The sequence below is a fragment of the Trichomycterus rosablanca genome, chromosome 10 (genome assembly GCF_030014385.1).
Source record: "Trichomycterus rosablanca isolate fTriRos1 chromosome 10, fTriRos1.hap1, whole genome shotgun sequence".
Lineage (NCBI taxonomy): Eukaryota > Metazoa > Chordata > Actinopteri > Siluriformes > Trichomycteridae > Trichomycterus > Trichomycterus rosablanca.
In genome coordinates this window covers 7,694,250-7,710,193 of record NC_085997.1, presented here as the reverse complement: position 1 = coordinate 7,710,193, position 15,944 = coordinate 7,694,250, and the positions used below count along the sequence as shown (strand labels likewise).

The 15,944-nt window shown below is 42.3% G+C and overlaps 1 protein-coding gene and 1 non-coding gene across 2 annotated transcripts; both read right to left on the bottom strand.

Annotated features, from left to right (window-relative positions):
* Positions 1-7,397: 7,397 nt before the first annotated feature.
* trnah-gug (transfer RNA histidin (anticodon GUG)) lies at positions 7,398-7,469 on the bottom strand. Its single transcript has one exon. It is a non-coding gene; the product is annotated as a tRNA-His (tRNA).
* A 2,905-nt stretch (positions 7,470-10,374) lies between these two features.
* LOC134321625 (serine/threonine-protein kinase pim-1-like) lies at positions 10,375-11,199 on the bottom strand. The gene is made up of 4 exons (XM_063003426.1): positions 10,866-11,199; positions 10,730-10,768; positions 10,592-10,669; positions 10,375-10,481 (listed from the first exon to the last, which is right to left on the bottom strand). The coding sequence occupies exons 1-4, from the start codon at positions 11,197-11,199 to the stop codon at positions 10,375-10,377; spliced, it is 558 nt and encodes a 185-aa protein (XP_062859496.1).
* Positions 11,200-15,944: the final 4,745 nt, after the last annotated feature.

The window sequence follows — 15,944 nt, the reverse complement described above, 5'->3', positions numbered from 1 at the left end:
GATTTAGTGTTTCAGCTTTTATTTTGTCTCGTTCTTCCTGCAAACACGTCTTAAGATGTGCAACAGTACCCGTACCCTCTTCTTCTGCAGCCATGCCTTTGTAATGTGTGCAGCATGTGATTTTGCATTGCCTTCACAGAAGTGTAAGTTACCTTTTACCAAGGGCACTGACACAGCCTCATACCATGATACACCCTGGCTTTTGGACTTGTTCCTGATAACAGTCTGGATGGTCCTTTTTGTCTTTGGTCCGGAGCACACGGCATCCATTTGTTCCAAAAAAGACCTGGAATGCTGATTCATCTGACCACAATACACGTTTCCACTGTGTGATGGTCCATCCTTGATGCCTCAGAGCCCAGAGAATTCAACGCCGCTTCTGGTCATGGTTAACATAAGGCTTCTTTTTTGCACAGTAAAGTTTTAAGTTGCATTTTTGCATGTAACTCTGTATTGTAGTGCTTGACAAAGGTTTGATAAAGTAATCCCTCACCCATGTGGTTATATCAGCTATTGTTGAGTGGCGGTTCTTGATGCAGTGCCGTCTGAGGGATCGAAGATCACGGGCGTTCAGCTTAAGCTTGCACCATCGGCTTTTACGCACTGAAATTCCTTCTGATTCCTTGAATGGTTTAATGATATTATGCACTGTAGAGGGAAAAATATGCAAATCCCTTCCAATCTTTCTTTAAGGTTCATTGTTTTTAAACATTTCAATCATTTTTTTCATGCATTTGTTGACAAACTGGAGATCCTCTGATCATCTTTGCTCATCAAAGACTTTTGTACCAACTCTTGATCACAATCACCTGTTTGGAATCACATCATTATTTAGTTCTTTCACCTCATTACTAGCCCTATATTGCTCCCGTCCCAACTTTTTTAGAAATGTGTTGCAGGCTTGAAATGCAGAAATATCTCGGGTTCATTCTGTCTGCAATCAAATAAATGTCAAGGTAAATATAAGGAACACTGCATTTTTATTTTAATACATTTTCCATACTGTCCCAACTTTTTCTGATTTGGGGTTGTATGTTTTATCTTCCTTCCACCTCCTTTTTTCTCTCACATTCTTTCTCAAAACTGCACATCCTGCATCTGTTTCATTCCTCTCTCTTTCTGTTTCTATATTAAGTGTATTAAGTATATTAAGTGAGTCTGTGTTGAGGTTTCATAAATACTGTAACGTTCAGCAAACGATAATTTCTCCTTGTTTGCGCTGAATGGAAAAAGGGCCTGACCGTAAAAGACAAGTAAACTGTCTGACCTCGGCTTAGTTCTTATATATCATTTAAAAGGGGCATTTAGTTTTATTGGTTTACTTTGTGCAGCACAGTAGCACTGTCGTACTGTCTCTGCGAGCTCTGGTTACCTCCCACAGTCAGGTCAGGTCAATTGGAGGGCCACACCTGCATTATGGCCACACCTGCATTATGGTGGTCCTCAAAGGGGCAATTTTTTGTTTTTCTTGGAGGCTAAATTCTGAGTTTGGTGTCAAAATGCCAAATTTATACTGTATATTTATAATGTAAATCTATATTTATATTGTACTCCTTTACCACAGACACGCCTCATAACACAAGAGACGTACAGGTTTTTCTTCTTGAAGCACAAACCTGTACATGTTGGGATTATTTGTAAATATTTCTCAACATCACTTGTTGGAAAACCGCCTCACTTAAACACTGATGTGGAAACACTGCCATCTAAAGGCAGGATACGGTCACTTTGCGGGTCGCAAAATCGGCATGCATTGTGGGAGATGCAGTTTATGTACGATTTTACAGGGTATTTTAAGACAAACGTTCTGCCCTCAGCTAGACAGACAGACAACTCCCTCCAAAATACAGTTACGTCGGTTTTATTAAATAGCACTAACGAGTTAATTGCTATAGTAACGTAACAAGCGTATTTAATTACGGAATTACGATAAATTCGTAACTGAAACGCTGTAACATACTCGCTAAACAACTGAGAATATAAACGTCTACTACTAACAAGCGATGCTTCTGTATCGGATTGCAGGAGAATTAACTTCTATTTATTAGATTATTTTTTACGCTACTGAATTTATTTACCCCGCGTTCTTTTGCCACTAAAACGTAAAAGTGACATGGCTTCTTAGCAAAGTCAAAGTCAGTTGGCATGACTACGATGTCAACGATTGCTGCTTAAAGCCGCAGGTGTCCCATTAAATTATAAGTGCGTCTCTGTAACTACTCGAACCATCACAACAATCGTACGTCTTTTAAGCTCATGTAAAATCATGTGGCGGGCCAAGTTTTTCTATGGAGTTTAGATCGGTGCCTGAGATAACCATGGCAGACTACTTGTATTTAGTAAACTATTTTTGTATTGATCTGGACATATGCTTTGGTCCTGCTGGAAGATCCAATAATGACCTATTTATAATATCTTAGCAGAGGCAGACAAATTTAGATTTTTAAATTCGGAATAAATGTACTTCAGTTAGAGGTTCAACCAAAAGATGAATTTCTTATAACCCCTTTTCCTGAACTTAACCAGGTGTGCCAATAATTGTGGAGGGGTCTGTATTCTAGGTGTGTGTGTGTGTGTGTGTGTGTGTGTGTGTGTGTGTGTGTGTGTGTGTGTGTGTGTGTGTGTGTGTGTGTGTGTGTGTGTGTGTGTGTGTGTGTGTGTGTGTGTGTGTGTGTGTGTGTGTGTGTGTGTGTGTGTGTGTGTGTGTGTGTGTGTGTGTGTGTGTGTTTTTAGAAAAATGCAAAAAAAGCCTAAATACTAAAATCCCAAAGCTTCCATAATATACACTGATCAGCCATAATATTAAAACCACCTCCTTGTTTTTACACTCACATGCAATTACTGACTGTAGTCCATCTGTTTCTCTGCATGTTTTTTAGCCCCCTTTCATGCTGTTTTTCAATGGTCAGGACCCCCACAGGACCACTACAGAGCAGGTATTATTTAGGTGGTGGGTCATTCTCAGCACTGCAGTGACACTGACATGGTGGTGGTGTGTTAGTGTGTGTTGTGCTGGTATGAGTGGATCAGACACAGCAGCGCTGCTGGAGTTTTTAAATACCGCGTCCACTCACTGTCCACTCTGTTAGACACTCCTACCTAGTTAGTCCACCTTGTAGATGTAAAGTCAGATACGATCACTCCTGAACACCTCACTGTCCCTGATGGACTGAGAATAGTCCACCAACCAAATATATCCAGCCAAGAGCACCTTGTGGGCTGCAGCCCGTGACCACTGATGAAGGTCTAGAAGATGGGCCAGTGATAGCTCAGTGGTTAAGGTACTGGACTAGTAAGCAGAAAGTTGCAGGTTCAAGCCCCGCCACCACCAAGTTGCCACTGTTGGGTCCCTGAGCAAGGCCCTTAACCCTCAATTGCTCATCGTGTTCCGCTCATTGTGTAAGTCGCTTTGGATAAAAGCGTCTGCTAAATGCTGTAAATGTAAATGTAAATGTAGAAGATGACCAACTCAAACAGCAGCAATAGATGAGCGATCGTCTCTGACTTTACATCTACAAGGTGGACCAACTAGGTAGGTGGACACGGTGAGTGGACACGGTATTTAAAAACTCTAGTAGTACTGCTGTGTCTGATCCACTCATACCAGCACAACACACACTAACACACCACCACCATGTCAGTGTCACTGCAGTGCTGAGAATGATCCACCACCTAAATAATACCTGCTCTGTAGTGGTCATGTCAATAATTGTAGAAATTCAAAGTGCTCCTATATGGTGAGTGGAGCTGATAAAATGGACAGTGAGTGTAGAAACAAGGAGGTGGTTTTAATGTTATGGCTGATCAGTGTACATGTCTCTTATAAATGTCTATTTAGACTGTAACAATAGCCAGTAGCTTCTGTAGCAGTAGAATTCACCTCCCTGCATTTACAGTTACAAGGAACTTCATACCAAGTTGTAATTAAATAAGAGCACGGCATTTGAATTGCCTTATTTACTGTTGATTAATCACTAATGTTGATTAATCACTCTCAAATCATTCCTAAAATGAATGTTTACCTCTTGTCTACTGACTTCTTCTAAAGAAAGGCTGTAGGTTGTTAAGATTCCCTGTCTACTCCTCTGAGGAAAAAAAAACTGTTAAAATTATAAAGATGTTTTCCTTCAGACATGAGATTTATGCAAATCATTTCTCTAGACTTGGATGTTTGTCAGTTCTTGAAGTTCCACAAAGATCACACCCCAAGCACAATTTTAGAATAAACTTTAGGATAAAAATGATCCAAAGGGTAAAATCATCACAGAACCACAAAAAATAGCTTCATGGTGCTTCTAAAATCAAATCTTAAATGCATGATGAAATGGGCATCAAGGATTAATGCTTGAGCATAAAGAGCTTTTTGGAAACATTCAATTATTTTTACTAACCACTAACCACCACTAACATTTCATACTGGCCAAGGGCTCACTGGTATTACATGGAACTGGGTTTTCTCCAAGCACTCCCAAAACATGTAGAATGTTGACTGTCCACTTATTGTGTCTATAGGTGTGAGTAGATGAGTAAATGAGTGAAAGTGTGGTGACCTTTTGATTGGTCATCCACAAAGTTGAATCGGTTCGTCTGGACACAAGTTTGTTGTAGAGATACGTTTCGCCACTCATCCAAGTGACTTCTTCAGTCTGAGCTGGTGGTGAATACCCCAACCTTATATGCAGACGATTTGCATAACGACCGATCACCCCCCATTGCATAACAGTGAAACCTATGATCAGGTCCATATGCAAATCACAATGACCGTTAATTACAATGGCCATGTGTGCCTTTCACACATGATTGGGGTATAGCTCCTATTACGGCGTTGTAAGATGGTGAGAGATGTACTCTCAGGCTCCCTCCCCGGTTCAGAGATGGTCGTTCCCTCTTCACATAGATGGCCTCTTTGACTCCCCATTCAAACCAGTGTTGCTCCTTGTCGAGGATCTGCACATCATCATCATTAAATGAGTGGTAAATCGCGGAGTCCTGGCCAGAAGAGGTCGATCTTCTATGTTGGGCCATCAGTTTAGCCAGTGGCTGTTTAGTTTCCCCGATGTACAGTTCCCGGCAATCCTCCCGGCACCTAACAGCATACACTACGTTACTCTGTTTGTGTCGAGAGACCCGGTCCTTAGGGTGAACTAATTTCTGGCGTAGCGTGTTTTGAAACGCTGTGTTTGGAGAATATCCGTCTCAATTGTTCTGCTGCTACGGAATCACCACTGGTTTGCGCTTAGAACCCGGTTGTCCTTCTCCTCCCTTCGATCCACTGGAGCCGTGTTTGGGCATTTTTACAGCTTTTACAAATGCCCAGTTGGGATAAACACATTCACCCAGGGCCTTCTTGACATGAGATTTCTCTCTATCCTTGGCCGTAGTGTCTGTGGGGATGCTGTTCGCCCGGTGGTGCAGCGTCCTGATGACTCCTAGTTTGTGCTCCAATGGATGATGGGAGTCAAACCTTAAGTTAAACTGGTCCGTGTGTGTTGGTTTGCGGTACACATCCCCCATCTTGAATTGCAATTTCACAGTCTAAGAAGGCTAAACTGTTGTTGCTTGCATCCTCCCTTGTGAACTTGATGTGTTTGTCCACTGTGTTGATGTGGTCCGTGAAATGTGGTACTTTCTCGGATTTTATCTTAACCCAGGTGTCGTACACATATCTGAACCAATGACTCGGTGGTGTGCCTGAGTAGGACCTTAGTGCCTTCTTTTCCACTTCCTCCATGTACAGGTTTGCAACAATAGGTGAGACTGGGGACCCCATAGCACATCCATGTTTCTGTTTGTAGAACTGTCCTCTGTACGAGAAGTAGGTGGACTGAAGACACAGTTCTAAAAGTGTGCACACCTGGTCCGTGGTACGGGTGGTCCTCTTGCTCAGGGTGGGGTCGACTTGTAGTTTCCTACGGACCACCTCCACTGCCTCAGCAACCGGAATGCACGTGAAAAGGGATGTAACATCATACTTTCAGACAATCTATCACCTTTTTCTTGTAGCTACTACCTGGATCTCGTTTTAGCAGTTCATAAGTGTTAGTGTCACTAAGTAACAACATCACTTTCTCATGATAGTCTATCTGGTTTAACAGAACAGTACATCTACCCTTGTCAGCAGGAAGTATGATGATGTTATTGTCCTTACTATGTGTAGTAAGTGCATACCTCTCGTCTCTGCTGATGTTGGATGGAGGTGGCTTTGCATTACTAAGGCAAGCTGACACTTTCATCCGAAACTGTTCCGCTTCCAGATCGGAGATGTTGTTGTTGCGGATTGCTGATTCTGTGGCTGTGATCAGTTCCACTAGTGGGACTTGCTTCAGTGTAACAGCGAAATTCAACCCCTTAGCCAAGATGTCTTTTTTCGCTTGTGTGAGTTGTCTGTCTGACAAGTTCTTCACCCGCTTGTCCACATCACCAGTGTGTGTTTGCCCTTCATTCCTCTTTCGGCCATCCATGGTCTGTTGGTGTTTCTGTCCTGCAGCAAGCAAGTCAAACTTTTTTCGCTGCCTGGTTTTTGACTTTTCATGTTGTTCTAGACGAGCCTTCTGCGTGAAGTTAATCACCTGTTGGAGAGTGGGCTCATCTAGACCTGATGTAAGTCTTTGTACGATCTGCTCCTCTCTAGTTTTCAAGACATCGATTGTGAAGTTAGTTTGTCTCACCCGTTCATTCAGTAGCTGGTTCTGTGCCTTCTGAATGATCTTGCTAGCTCGGTGACCCTTGACAGAAGATCTGAGTTGCAGGCTCTTAGGTGTGATCCTGCTCTGTCTGCATCTGATGTTAAATCACCAGCTCAGACTGAAGAAGTCACTCGGATTGAGTGGCGAAACGTATCTCTACAACAAACTTGTGTCCAGATGAACTGATTCAACTTTGTGGATTTGTGTACCTGGATTATTGAGCATGCATCAACAGATTATTCCTGGTTCAGTCCATTAAGACTCCCATGAAGTCATTCAAATATCAAATCACAATATCAATATCACAATCACACTGCCACCACTGGTGGTATGATGTTCTTATTGTTTCTTATTATGAAATACATTCATTCATTCACTGCCTGTTTTATCCTGGTAATGATCACTGTGAGCCTTTTTTTTTTTTTTAAACTTCAAAAAGTAAATAAAAAAGATAACAATAATATCATTTCAGTTATATCAATAGCAGCCATCAAACTAGGAATCCTGACCGCTAGACCATATGGGAAACTGCAAGGCTCAGCACTGGCTGACGCCAGAATCAGCCACTTCATTCCACTCTGCCAAGTCTTTGTCACCTTGACAAGACCTGCATTGTTGGATCTGGGGTACAGAGAACCATACACAAGGAGTTAGAGAGACAAAAAAAGAGAGAGAATAGAAACCTTCGAAGCACGGCATACAAAAAGACAGTGCCGTGACCCGGATTCGAACCGGGGTTGCTGCGGCCACAACGCAGAGTACTAACCACTATACGATCACGGCTTACCAGCAGTCTGCCACTGGTGGCTCACGTCGGTTGCCCCCTGATAGACTGCAGTCATAGTTCCAACAGAACAATGTGCTTGAGCTACAGCAACAAGGCGCCGAAGAAGTAATAGGCAAAGTTTTGCTCAAGTCCAATTCCCATACCGGGAGTCGAACCCAGGCCGCCTGGGTAAAAACCAGGAATACTGACCGATAGACCACATGGGAAACTGCAAGGCTCAGTGTCGGCTGGTGCCAGCATCAGCCACTTCTTTCCGCTCTGACAAGTCTTTGTCACCTTGACATAACCTGCATTGTTGGATCTGGGGTACAGAGAACCATACACAAGGAGTTAGAGAGACAAAAAAAAAGGCATAAGGTAACCGAACAGCTGAACTGTTTTCTCCAGAGTTTTTGGTCTATTGTATTAAATTGTGACATAATAGTCATGTTATTTCTAGGTGTCTGTAGGGGCGGCATGGTTTCATCGTTTGACTGAGTGGCGTTGATGGTCAGTCTAATAGTTTTGATTTTTTCACAGAAGAAATGAGCAAATTCATTACATTTCTCTGTGGACAGAAGTTCTGGTGTGATCTGTTTTGGAGGATTTGTAAGCTTGTCGACCACGTTGAATAGAGTGCGGGTGTTGTTGATGTTCCTGTTAATGATCTTAGAGAAGTGCAGCTGTCTAGCCCTGCCTAACTCCGAGTTAAAACTACAAAGGCTTTGCTTATAGAGATCATAGTGGATTTGAAGTTTAGTTTTCCTCCACTTACGTTCAGCTCTCCTGCATTCTCTTTTCAGAGCTATTACCATCATTGTGTTACGCCATGGTGCTTTCTGTTTGCTCAACGTTTTCATGACTTTTACCGGGGCAACCACATCCATGACAGTCAATATTTTCACGTTAAAGTTATCCAGGAGTTCATCAACTGACTCTGCAATTAAAGTTGGTGATATAGCTATGGCCTCCATAAACTGAGAACTAGTACTTTCATTTATGCACCTTTTCTTAACAGAAACAGTGCTAGTTTGAGCATCTGGAGTGATCAGCATTTCAAAGAAGACACAAAAATGATCAGAGAGGGCTAAGTCATTGACCATAACAGAAGAAATGTTAAGACCTTTAGTAATAACTAGATCCAGAGTGTGCCCTCGAGTATGTGTAGGCCCTTTCACATGTTGCAATAGACCAAACGTGTCAAAAAGTCCAAAAAGTTCTTTGGTGTTATTGTCCTTGTTATTATCTAAGTGGATGTTAAAATCCCCAGTTATGATGAAAAAGCTGTACTCAGTGGAGATAACTGACAGTAGTTCAGTAAATTCATCTATAAAATGTGCAGAGTACCTTGGAGTTTTATAAATGGTTAAAAATAAAATTTTGGGAGTACCCTTCAAAATAAAACAGAGGTATTCAAAAGACATAAAATTGCCAAGCACAGTCTCTTTGCACTGGAATACATCTTTAAATAAGGCAGCTACTCCTTCACCTTTCCTAACACTTCGACACACATTCATAGAACTGAAGTTTGCTGGTGCTGTTTCGTTAAGAACAGTGGCACTGCTGCCTTCTGCTAACCATGTTTCAGTTAGAAACAGAAAATCTAAACTGTAGGATAGAATTATGTCATTCACTAAAAATGATTTGTTGGCTAGAGATCTAATATTAAGCAGAGCTAGCTTTAAAGGAACCACAGGAGCCCCTGGGGCAGCCCGAGGTTGTCGTGGTACAGGTAAGAGGTTAGACTGGTTGGTGCCCTGGGCTTTTTGGGTGAAACCTGTGGACTGGCTGAGATGGAGTGTGAGAATTTAGTCCCAACACACACCAGTTTCTCCATTTTCTCTGTGAAATCCATATGTGGAGGTGATGTTGTTGAGAGAGAGAAGTTGGAGGATGACTGTGATGTCTCTGCTGTTGACTGCTGTGTCACTGCCTGATGATGAAGGTCGTAATAGCTTTCGTCAAGAGTCAGAAACTCAGCCTGAGCTGTGTTCTCCAGTGATGGGGATTGTATGTTTGATGGTCCTTCTTGGTTAAAGGCAGGTGAGGGAGGTTGAGGATGCACGTATTGTGTCGAGTCAGTCCAAGAAGCAGATGGGTGGCGAAGAGCAAAATGGAGGTTGTCCTTTAGTGCCTTCACTCCAGTCTTGCTTAGGTGGGTGCCATCTGGGTAAAAAAATTCTCTGCGCCCCCAGAATAGATTAAAATTGTCAATATAATCCATACCTTTCAAACTGCAGGTTCTGCTTAGCCACGTGTTGAGGTTGAATAGCCGTGAAAACATATTAGATCCCCGGGCTGGGAGAGGCCCACTGATGAACTTCTGAGCAGTCAGCTTCTAAAGTGTATTAAACAGTTCAGTGAAGTTGTTCTTTAAGATTTCTGACTCCTCTCTGCGGATGTCACTTCTGCCCACGTGCAGAATAATTCGGTCGATCGCTCCATGCTGGGAAGCAGCTTGAAAAACTTCAGTATTATTCAGTCGACTGACTCGTCAAGCTGATCTACAAAATGTTGCTGATCTCCAAATCACTCCTGTTTGTTTTCTGGTGTTCATGCTCTCAGATTACTTTGACATTACATGAAAGCGTGGACGGTTTTGTTCATACACATTTAGTCATTGCTTAGTCTCCGATATGCTCACCCATGATTTATCTGCTACAAACCCATACAGGTGCCTGTAGAGTAAAGAAAAGAGAAAAAAACAGTTTGACATGAGGAATTGTTGTTATAGCTATAAAAAATGTATGATTGTATTTGGTTAAAAGTTCTTTACACACCAATTACTAACCTAGTGTCTTTAATGTTATTAGCAAAATGCAACGATGATTCATTGCAACATGTGATCTGGCCTATATGCTAACACAGACTCTTAGCTAAATCCATTTAGGTCTATCCTTATGTGTTCTGACTGACCTGGACTTAGTTCCTAAGAATCTCTGAAAACCAGTTGTGCTCCAGGATCATCTCGAGGCTGGGTCGCTCATTCGGATCCTTGGCCAGGCAGCGTCTTATCAGATGACGGCAGGCTGTGCGTGCAGTGATCGGGTCGTTACAACATTGTAATAGAAACTATATAATATCACTTTAAAAAAAAAACGATAAGAGACATGCTTCTTATGTTTCTGCATTTTCTTACTTTTAGACACACCAGCTTTGAAGATCAGATGTCCAGCAGCGATCTCCCTCTCATTCCAGAATGGCAGCTCTCCACACACTAGAACAAACAAAAGGACGCCCAGGCTCCACACCGTTGCAGCGCAACCATGATACTTACCTTCCTCGATCCATTTAGGTGGGGCGTATAGTATGGTGCCTGAATAAAAGTGCGAGAAACGGTTCACACACACGGCTTTCCTATGCGATCGCTGTCATCTGTGTTTCATAGCTACTGACCTCCGAGGTACAATTACCTGCAAAACGTCTGTAGGGGGTCGACTTCAGCAAGTCCCCACAGCCAAAGTCTATGAGCTTGACCTCTAACGTGTCGAAACTGACCAGAAGGTTCTGCTCCTTGATATCCCGATGGAGAACGCCGCGATCACGGCAATGACGGGCGGCGAGAACCACCTGCCACATGATGACCTGAGCCAGACGTTCGGGAAGTGAGCCGTTCCTGCGGTATTCGAAGAGGTCCATGCAGCGGGCGGGTCGCTCCAGGATCAAGACGTAGCACTCGGGCATGTCGAACCATTCCAGGAGCTCCAGGACGTGTTCGCAGCGAGGTGGCTCGGACACCATCAGCATCAATGCCACCTCTACAGGGAGACCGTTCTTCTCACCAGGCTAACATTTGATCAGACATGGTTAGCATGGGGTTGGAATCGATAGTCAATAGGCAGAGTGGCGGTTACATTCGATGCTATTTTGCATTTTAATGCATCATGTCATTTATAAGATAAGGGTTTTTTTTTTAAATGGCTGTTGCATCTTTGCAATATTTCACAAGTGAAACAAATGTTACTTACAATGGTGATGAATCTGTCACAGCCACTCTTCAGCACAATCTTAATAGCAACCTATTAAAACATGCAAAACAAAACGATTAAAATCAGGAACGAATATTACGGGAACGTACTTTTGGCCAACAGTAACCAAAAGGGCCATTCGCTTTTTAACTACAAGTTTGATGACATGCGTAGTCATTGTGGATCTTAAGATCAAAGCAGCTTTGTAATGATCGACAATTCTCGTGTAACTCTGAGCAGAGCCGAGTAAATATCTCACCTGTTTTCCATCTGTCTTACGAAGTCCTGCAAACACAGAACCGCAGCCTCCTTTCCCCAGAAGCTTTCCGACTCCGTACAGGCTATCGAAGCACTCTGTAAAACAGGACGTGTTGTTAATCTGATAGAAACTTCTCAGTAAAAGTAAAAAACTCAATAAAAAAACTCACGAGCAGCATGATTTAAGCTCTAGAAAATATTTGTTCTATGAAAGGTGTGAGGCTGGACAGACCTTTGGAAGGAGCGCTGCCTCTCTGGACCGAGTGCTTTCCTGTAGTCGTGCTCTTCTCACCAGCTGTTGTTCACACAAATGTCATTTAATCACTGTTAGTAAATGATCTCTAACACATCAGATGTACAACAAGTGTACAGAGCTTTACAGAGTCATACGTTACAAATGTTTTATCATGAAATCATACCAGTTCACAATATCATTGAATGGTTCAGTAAAGCTCTGGCTGACCTGTGTGGATGGAGTCGCTGCAGGAAGTGCTGGTGCTCAGTTCCACCGGGCTCTCTTCGATGTGTGAGGTCCCTCCAACTGTACCTTCAACGCTCTCGACTTAAAAGACGTGTTTTGTGTTAGTATCAGCGTTTTACATCGACTTTCAAACAGTCACAGAGTGAATCTTTCCTAGAAAATTGTTCTAAATCAAACCTGAACTGGATTATTTTCTAAACCACTGCACTCATTCACTCAAAACCTTTCACCTAGTAAATTTAGCTCTGACTAAAAAAATAGTTCTTTAGTCGACTTGCTGTAGTGTGTACTTACCACTGCTCGCTAGAGAAGCATCAGAGAGGGAATCCAACACAGCAGCTGATTCCAGCACAATTTCACCAAGACTCAGCTCAGCTGTACAGAGGCAAGGTCAGAAGTGGATGGTCAAGGGTACGAGTTTGGGACGGAGCAGTTATCAATCAGAAAGAGTAGGAAAGTTGAAATGGAATGTGTCTGCATCCATTCAAATGTTAATTTTGGCCATTTGAAACTGGTTTGCTTTATACTTGATGGAATCGAGTGTTCTTGTTAGACTGGAGTTTCAAACCCACCTGAGGTTCCAGAAGTGGATGGTGGACGTAGCGAGTCTCTCTCTGTGTGTTGGGATCCTCGTGATTCAGAGGAGCTACTGGATCCTTCCTGTTTTGGGCTCAAATCCACCACCTCATCTGATTGGGAAGTGATGGAGTCGTCTGTTCTGTCACCATCGGTGTTAGCAACCATGTTCTGAATGGTTCTTATCCAAGCCTCTCTATTCTCCTCTGAATCGGCCTGCAATACCCAGATCCTACACACACACAAACACACATACACACACACACACACACACACACACACCCTGAACATGGCACGAATCTACAGCACAACAAAGTGCTTATTCCACTCCGGTTTTCATGTCATTTCTATTAGAAAGAGAGTAAAATGTTCCTTTTTTAATTCTTCATCTTTGTATAGCAGAACTGTTGCACATCCACGCCCTTCATAGTGTCATAAATAAAGAAATCAAATTAATTTTCAGGCCTGATGGTACACTGGACTTACTTTGTAGGTGAAACCACCTGGAAGCAGCAACGGCGTCCGATGCTCTTGTAGTGTTTGGCCGTGCACAGGCGTAAATCAGCTATGACCACCATGATATTCTGCTGGGGGCACAAAAGGTTTCTCAAACATTTCTTTACCTCTAATGTTCCAGCAAAAACAACTCAAACTTTAGCAAACAAGTCCTTAAAAGTGATTGTTCAGGAACAGTTGCTCCTTTTTATGTTGATTTTGCAGTAGGCCACTATTGCTACTGATTTTACTTTAGACAAAGGACACGTGACTAACCCCGGATTTCTTCTTGTACATAAGGTGGTTGTTCTGAATCAGGAACCAGCGCCTGAAGGAAAGAAACAGAAACAAAAGGAATCATAGAAATAAAACAACTGCATAGCACTGAAATTCTGCAGGGTTTCACTTGTAAATGAGCTTTATATTAAATCATTCAGTTGAATCGTCGTGTATTCTGATTTAACACGCCGTTGATCAGTCAGAGTCAGTAAAATGTACAATATTTAGGAAACGATTGCTATGATGATTAGAGGTGTTTAATTTGCCATTCATTTCTACCTAAATGATTGCTCATCGTGTGTTCTAGCTCTCTACAAACCTGTTCCATGTTTTAAAGACATTACTGGCCCTCTTGAACAAGTATCCCTCCATAACTGTCTGGTTCTCTGCGTCCACGCTGCCCTCCGGTTCAGTCTCGCCACCACAGACGTCCTGAAAAGACGTCTGAGAACGAACTCGACCGAATGGCCAGCACAGACATAGACTACGCCAAAAGCGTCGCATTAGAGAAGGACGGTCAGTAGCACGTCTCTCCTGTTCAGCAGCCATCATGAGAAATGATGTACAAACACTGAAGGTTCAACTAAACTGAGCTCTAATAGAACACTCAGTGTCATCACAATGATGTCACAAAGGCAGAAGGTCTCAGTGCTGCAGCGCTGCAGGTGATGGTGTACATTTAAATTTCACCATTTGTTTATTTTTCATTATTTTACTCAAATGATTTTTATACACCCCCCCCCCCCCCACACACACACACCTAATTTATGAAAAATGTCTCTCTTTGATTTTACTGTGTTTATTATTTCTTTTATTTGTGCTGTTAGTGATAATTACTGTAACCTTACACAACATGTGTATCAAATACATTTACATGAATCATTTTTAGTCAAAGAATAAGTAATGAATGGTAGAAAACAGCTGCTGAAGAAACACTTTTTAACTTTTTTAAATGCCCCAATCAATAACGAAAGCGGTAGAGAGGAGATGGCTCCGTCTGGCCACACTTTAACTCTCTTTGTTTTCACACGTTTCCTTGATTTTTTTTACATGAATGCACAGACCTCCTCCTCGATTCCTACCGGAGTTTACTGCTTCTCTGTCCGCTCTGAACATGCTTCGTCCATCCAGCTCCATGTTACAGTTCAGCCACGTCTCCGTCTGAATCATGATGTTACACTCCGCCATCCACCCACGTGTTGTGGTCCACAGTCGCAGCTCCTCCATTTTGTTTGCCAGAGGTTGTACTAAAAAGTAATTAAGGGAGACGAGACTAGACACAAGTATTGGTCACTACATGGTACTAAGTAAGTAAGTGGTAGGTGAGGAAGATGACATCTTCTGATATGCAGTTAGCAGCGTAGGGTTTGTTAGAGCAGCAGAGCTATAACAGGAGTAAGATGCAAACATGCACAAACTTGTGCAAATTGCAATATTGTGCGAAGATGCACACTCAAAAAACTAAACTCATGCTGTTGTTGCTTTTACTCGGGTTTCTTTCATTGAAGTAACTTAACAAATTTGTGTTGGTGAGTGAAACTTGAGTCAGTTGTGTTGTTTCTATTAAATACAGTTGGGTTGTCAGATTGACTTAATATGTGCATGTTTGGTCAATGCAACACTGTGAAGTAAACTCAACAGGCTTCATTACTCTCTACATCCGGGGCATTCGTGGCTGTCTGTGAGCTCTCTTCAGCGAGGCAATTTTCTTTTGGAGGGAAGCTGTGCAAGTGCGGTGAGTATTTGTCATATTTATGTATAATTCTGAGCTGTAGTAGCTGTTTTATTAACAGCGTTTTGTATGATATGGGTCATTTTGATAAGCGAAACCTCCCTGTGTAAACAGATACCAGACTAGTTAGCCTATTAGCAAAGTTAGCATTAGCGGTTTTCAAACGCTCAGTTTGCACTTGGAATTCGCATTTAAAGTATTTTAAACCATTTCGGTCACATCCCAGTGCATGTTGTAACCTCATGTAATGTATATTTAATTTTTATATCCAGTTACTTATATTTTTCGTGCATTGTGTGAATCGCCAACAAAGCTAGCGCTACTAGCTAGCAGCATTAAACAGGTCAGTCTTTTCTCAATTTTGAGAAACGTTAATGTTGTTAACGGCAACGTTGTGCATTTTATTGATAATGCAGTTGAATTAAGTGTCTTCAAAAGCATCCAAGATGCAAATGGTTTATGTAGTTTAATGAACTGTGTTAGCCGTTTAAGCCGAGTCCACTTTGGCAGTTTTATTGTAATCTGAAGTTATACAAAAGTCGCTTATTTTGAGGCAACGCAACAGTTCTGAGTGAATTGGACGATTTCCCGCAGGACAGACACTACGCATGCTCAGAAGCTCTTCTAATGAATGTGGGATGGCGAGGGATGAGAGCTTGGTAAAAAGCAGTGAGATTGAGAATCGAGCTACATCCGAATACTT

What these genes read in the sequence shown, in the direction of transcription:
- LOC134321625 (XM_063003426.1), bottom strand. Translation starts at nt 11,199, where the DNA reads ATGCTGATGGTGTCCGAGCCACCTCGCTGCGAACACGTCCTGGAGCTC. An exon ending in CCCCTACAGACGTTTTGCAG is followed by an intron (nt 10,769 to 10,865) that starts GTAATTGTACCT and finishes ACTTTTATTCAG; the next exon opens with GCACCATACTATACGCCCCA. An exon ending in CAAAGCTGGTGTGTCTAAAA is followed by an intron (nt 10,482 to 10,591) that starts GTAAGAAAATGC and finishes CTGCACGCACAG; the next exon opens with CCTGCCGTCATCTGATAAGA.